The sequence below is a fragment of the Centrocercus urophasianus genome, unplaced genomic scaffold, assembly GCF_019232065.1.
Source record: "Centrocercus urophasianus isolate 14NV4802_14NV808 unplaced genomic scaffold, USGS_Curo_1.0 seq_23, whole genome shotgun sequence".
NCBI lineage: Eukaryota > Metazoa > Chordata > Aves > Galliformes > Phasianidae > Centrocercus > Centrocercus urophasianus.
In genome coordinates, this window is record NW_024884789.1 from 18,708,120 (window position 1) to 18,713,647 (window position 5,528).

General features: G+C 58.5%; 2 protein-coding genes across 2 annotated transcripts in view; both read right to left on the reverse strand.

Moving 5' to 3' along the window:
* Window positions 1-2,678, reverse strand: part of CSNK1G1 (casein kinase 1 gamma 1) — an 84,261-nt gene extending 81,583 nt beyond the window's left edge. The window contains exon 1 of the mRNA XM_042824058.1: window positions 2,611-2,678. The gene's annotated coding sequence lies outside the window, so the exon portion shown is untranslated. The remainder of the gene's footprint in view (window positions 1-2,610) is intronic.
* A 1,843-nt stretch (window positions 2,679-4,521) lies between these two features.
* Window positions 4,522-4,861, reverse strand: PCLAF (PCNA clamp associated factor). The gene is given in 3 exon segments (XM_042824554.1): window positions 4,522-4,601; window positions 4,604-4,753; window positions 4,816-4,861. Coding segments are annotated over 3 exon segments (276 nt in total).
* Between the last annotated feature and the right edge of the window lie 667 nt (window positions 4,862-5,528).

Sequence of the window (5,528 nt, forward strand, 5' to 3'; positions counted from 1 at the left end):
TTTTCTTTTGACATCCCTGTTGTTTTCTGTCCCTTCCCTGTATGCAGGCTACACAAGAAGTAGTCTCCAGGCTTAGTGTCCTCTGAGCACCACAATGATTCAAGTGAGTGGGCAGATCCCCGGCAGGGCACAAGATTTAACTCTTATTAAGCCCAGCTCAGGAAGGTCACAGAACGTTGGAATGAGAAAAACAGAGCAATATTTCCTCAAAACTGCCATATTTGTTGCTCCTATCCCTGGCACCTGCTGCTGCTTACCAGCAAGCAGAATTTTGGTCCAGATGGATCACCTGAAGGCCCTCTGTATGGCATTATAGAGGAGTTCACATGCAACCTGAAACACGTGGCAGTTGGTTGCTTCCGAAGAAGCGGCAATTTAAGAGACATCCACCAAAAAAAGGGCAATGAGTCTAAGACAGCCACAGGTTATGCTGCCCTCAGCCTCACCAGCTAACTGCTCCCCTTGTAATGCTCTCTGAACCTGTCATCTGGAGCAGCCTTACCAGAACATTTTCCAGCAGCAACTTCAGCTTGAAAAGTTGAATTGGTGGCAGTACAGAGAATTGGAGCAGCACAGAAACTCCCACGGAAGAGAAATACAGGTGGGATGGAGCAAGGCAAGGCCACGCGCTTCAGGCTCCTCAAAAAGCTGCCTGAATAGCTGGAAGGTCTTTAACACAATGGAACAAGAGATTGGATATTAGCTTTCTGCTGCAACCTGCAAGCCACCACCCTGATGGAGTGGTGAAAGACAACGGCACAAAGGAACTCTGTGTGACACCGTGTGGCATCCCCAGGAGACCTGCTTGGGTCAGTCACATTCGGGGGTTCATTTAAGCAAACATGTGCATGGCAGAGATAGGCAGCTAACCTGGAAAACAGCAACCGTGGGGCTTGGGAAGAAGAAGCCAAGAGCAAAGCACACTCTGAAAGCACCAGAGAAGAGAAGAGGTGGTGTTGGCACAAAAACAGATGGGTTCATGCTGGCTGTAAGTAAGGTTGCGATAAGAACCTGAAGCAAGTTCTCACCCATCAGTGTAACAGTAGCTTTCCAGGCAGAGCAGCACGGCAAGCAACCCCGAACAGTCTAAAGCAGCGTGGATTTCAGGCAAGCAGCTGGAAATACACTTCTAGGGATTCCCATTGAGCTTCTGCAGGCCTTCACAACCCAGCAGCTCCTCCCCGAAAAAAAGAGCAACAGGAAAAGGCAGTAAAGGACGCTTCAATGAGTCCAGAAAATGGAATTTCATGGCAGACAGCACTGGAAGAAACATTTGTATCTGAACGGAGAATAGCTACTTATGCAAGGCATAAGTGGAAGGCAGCGATTTTATCGAGCCCATAGTTTAGTATTTCACTGGAGTCAGCAGGATTTTTGCCAAAAGCTTTCTGTATCACCCATACCAGGGTACCACTACACCGCTAGCAGCAACTTCACCAAGAACAGACATCCCTGGCTATTTCTCACCAGTCAAGCTTTCTAAGCACGCTTTGTTTTTATGAGCTTTGCTAAGACAGAATGACCTTTTCTAAGCACAACACATTTGAGATCTTTTGCCAACAGGTTGCACTTTTCCTGGGGTCACCCCTCCTGCACAACACTGCTTGACAATACTTATAATTAGTAGCATCTCTAGAGGACCCCCAGCTATTTGCATGCAGGACACCACAGCAAATCCATCCACAACACCCAGACCCTCAGAACAACATCAGTGTTCCGCTCCCAGGAGAGCCTCGCCGCCAAAACACCACATCCAGCGAGGACCCCTCTGCAGGAAGGCGATCTCTCCCTGCTCACCACTCAAAGCAGCTCTTTGTATTTTCGGAATGTTTCTGTGGGAATGTGCCGCTAATATTTGATAAGAGCTGCTACATGGGAACAAAGCTCCCTCTTCTCCGCTCGCCCACCAGCCTCGGCAGGCAGCCGGGGATACCGACAGGGGATTACAATAAAAAAAGCAACTTCGGCCGCTACAGAGATGGGAGATCGATGCAAATCGAAGGCAGCAGCTGGGGCACCGAGCGCTGAAGGACTCGGGGAGTGGCAGCCGGCAGCCCGTACGCGATAGGTCACCGATAACAAAATAAATCAGGCCCAAGCGCACACCGGCGGCACCGGAGGACCGGTGGGAAGCTGAGGACGAGGACGGTGCTCCTAGAGCGGAGAGCAGCGCTACGGCCGGGCGCCGGGCCGCGCGCCCGCAAAGCCCACCGCCTCCCGGGGAAGAGAAGGCAGGAGCTCGGCGCTGCGGGGCCCGAGTGGAAGCCGGCCCGCCGGCCAGCCCCGCGCCCACACCGCGCCGAGCACGGCCGATTCCCCGGGCACCGGGGGACACAAAGGAGCCGGAGCCCCGCACGCAGCCCGGGCACGGCTCGGAACGCCGCTCCGCCGGGAAACACGGCACGGCCCCACCCGCGACAAGCCCTCCTCACAACGGAGCCCCAGGGGCAGCCGCTCGCGGGCCCCGCACCCGGTGAGGCGGCTCCGGGTACGGACGCTCGCTCCCGCCCGCGCTCAGGGCGGCTCCGCGAACGAGCCCTCGTTCGCGAAGAGGCCGGGCGCGGCACGGCCGAGCCCCGAGGCCCCGAACCCCCCGGCCCCGGGCCCTACCTGGCTGCGCCGGGCTGAGCTGGGCTGGGCCGGCCAGGCCCCGCCGCTGCTCCTCCCTCCGCCGCGCTCGACGGGGAGAGCGCCGACCCGGAAGCGCTCGGGGAAGCCCCGCCCCCTCCCCAGGCACCGCCCTATGGCGAGGAAGCGGCGGCACCGCCCCGCAGCACTTCCGGGTGGCGGCGGCGGCGGGCTCGCCCTAGCAACCGCGTTCGGTTGCCATGCGGAAGCCGGGCCAGTGTCGGGGTGGCGTGTGGGCGGGGAGGACGAAACGGCCGCGGAACGGCACAAACTAACCGTACAACAAAGCCGGCAGCGCGCTTTCACCACGTTAACATTCACCATTTGCTTTTTTAAAGTACGAGGCCCCCAGGGCCGCGTGTGCCGGGGCTCCCCGCCCTCGCAGCGAACAATTTCGCAGCTCTCACCCCGTACCTCCCTTTCCAGTTTACAGCCGCTCCCCGTCCCGCACTGTCCTGCCCGTGTCACGGCCCGCCCCGGCCTCCCGCAGCCGCTCTGGGCAGCGCCGGACTGCTGCGCGGCCCCGCTGTGGGGCACTTGTCACAGCGCGGCTGCCGCCGGGGGCGCGGCGGCCCCATTCCACGCACCGGCTGTGACAATGCGGCTTTGTGCAGCGCGCAGCGCACAATCGTGCCGCTGTCGGGCGTCGCTCAGCGCCGCGCCAGGAGCCGCCACCCGAACGGCCTCACGGGTCGCCAGCCCCAGTCAGCATGGGGCAAGTGGGCAACGACGAGGAGCGGAGGGGCGTCCTGCAGGCTGTGCGCTAACCGCCAGCTCCTCACGCACCGCTGGCACTCGGCAGGAGGCTGCATCCCGTCCTCCTTTCTCCTGCTGGAAGCAGCCTCAGCATCGGCTCGGTGTGCAGCAGCAATGTGCAGGCCCACCAGCTTCAAATGGACAGAAATGGGTACGTTTGTTACTCAGAAATGAGTTTGTTTTTTTAAAGGAAAGCAGAAAAACACCAGGAAAGGGGGTATGCAGAGAGCTTGGCTGCAACAGTCCTTACCCAAGGCCCCAGCACCATCAAATCCCCACTATCACATATTCCCTACCTATCACCTCTATGAATGCTGCTTTGCTACGTGCCCAAAAACCTCTTCACAGCACTGACACCTTTCTGATGTAAAAAAAAAAGAAAAAAAAAAAAGGCAAAACGTGCACTGCCGGGTTACCGGCACAGCCCAGCCCTTGGTAGCTGGAAGTGCTGCTGACATCTATTGTCAGCGTGGGGAATTTCTTCTTTTCGTCTTCGTGGATGTTTGCAAGAGCTCTAACGAATTGAGACAAATAAATTAGGCAATGCTGCCACGGTAGTTGGTTTAACTTCTGTTAGCAGTTCTCTGCTTGTTCCTATTTTATTAAAAACATTTTAAAATCTACTTACAGAAAGCACTCAAGACCACGGGTTTTGGGTTTCCTTCTTCGCCCCCCACAATTAAAGAAGCTGCAGTGTTCACACAGGCCTCACCGAGGGTATTATCATCAAATCACCAGACTTACAAGAAATGAGAAGGGGCCTCAGGAACCTGGAACTCCAAAGCAGAACACTACGTTAAGGTCGCAGTAGCAATAATAACAGAGGTGAAGTTCTCCACTACGCACCGCTCACTCTGTGCCCACAAGTCCCAGGGCACGGGGAACTCCATGACACGGTGTGCTATCACTGTGCTTCAGAAACTTAGTTTCACCCCAGTTTTACCACAGCTTCCCCCACAGCCTCTCAAACGTCTACTTTTAGTCCTGCTCGAAAGCTGAACTGAAGCCCAGTTTTTTTAAGATCACGCCCGCTGTTTTCCACGCGACGAGCCGTGTTCCGCAGGGCAGCGGGCCAGAAAGGGCTCAGCGAGACTGTGAGAGCAAACAGATCTCCTGCAGGAAAGCAACCTGAGGACCTCAGCTAGCCTCGTGCTGCCTTTTCTTGCCCTGCCCGCTGCTCCCTGCCGCTTCTCCGTCGGGATCGCAGTTCTGCTGTGCCGCAGGAACTCCTCGATGCCCTCCTGCCAGGCGGGAACGGGCCTCACACACACCGGGTTTTCCCCGATGCGCCGGGCAGGCCGCGGCGGCGAGCGGGCCGCGTTGAGCCTGCCTGAGCTCAGCACCTTCCGCGGTGCGCGGCCGGCCAACACTGCGGTGAGCGACAGGCGGTGAGCGACGGGCCCTGACGAAAGCCCCCAACTCGGCCCTAACCTTTACGGTGCGCGGCGCCAACACCGCTCCCTTTAATGCGCGCCATCCCGCGCCAGCAGCACCACCGACACGCGTCCACCAATGGGAGCGCGAGTTACCTCAGCGCCGACCCACCAACCCGCCAATGGGAGAGCGAGTTACCTCAGCGCTCGCTCCTCCCCTCACCGAGTTTCGCCTCAGCCCCGCGCTCGGGGGCCGCTCAGCCGCAGCCTGGAGCCGGGTACCGCCCGGACCGCGCTTGTAGCTGACGGCCGCTCTCCTGCCCAACTCCGCGTCCCCCTCCTCGGAATCTCGTGCAGTTTCCCGTCTCTTATCGCAGTTTCCCGCGGCCGGTCGCTCGGCCCCCTCGCCCTCTGTGATGGCCGGGGTCGCGCAGCCCTCATCCTGCTGCTGCTCTGCTCCTCGCGGTCCTCGTAGCGCGGCCGTATCGGCGGCGGCACCAGGCATTCCTGCTCTGCCAGCTTTTTCTCCGTCACTTAGTATTAAAAAAGGATGCGTGTATGCGATATTTGTATATAGGGTAGGTGCGTACAGGCTGCGCTTTTCGTAACAAAGCCCTGAGAGGGTGACCTGTCCCAGAGCCCGGCTAGGGCAAAACGCGATAAGCTCTCCGAGGAGAACGCCGCTCGGTTCTTCGACCCGCGGAACGGGAGCGCCGGGGCCGCGTTTCCGGGGGACGGCGGTGCGCCGCCATTTCCCGTCCCCACGCGAAG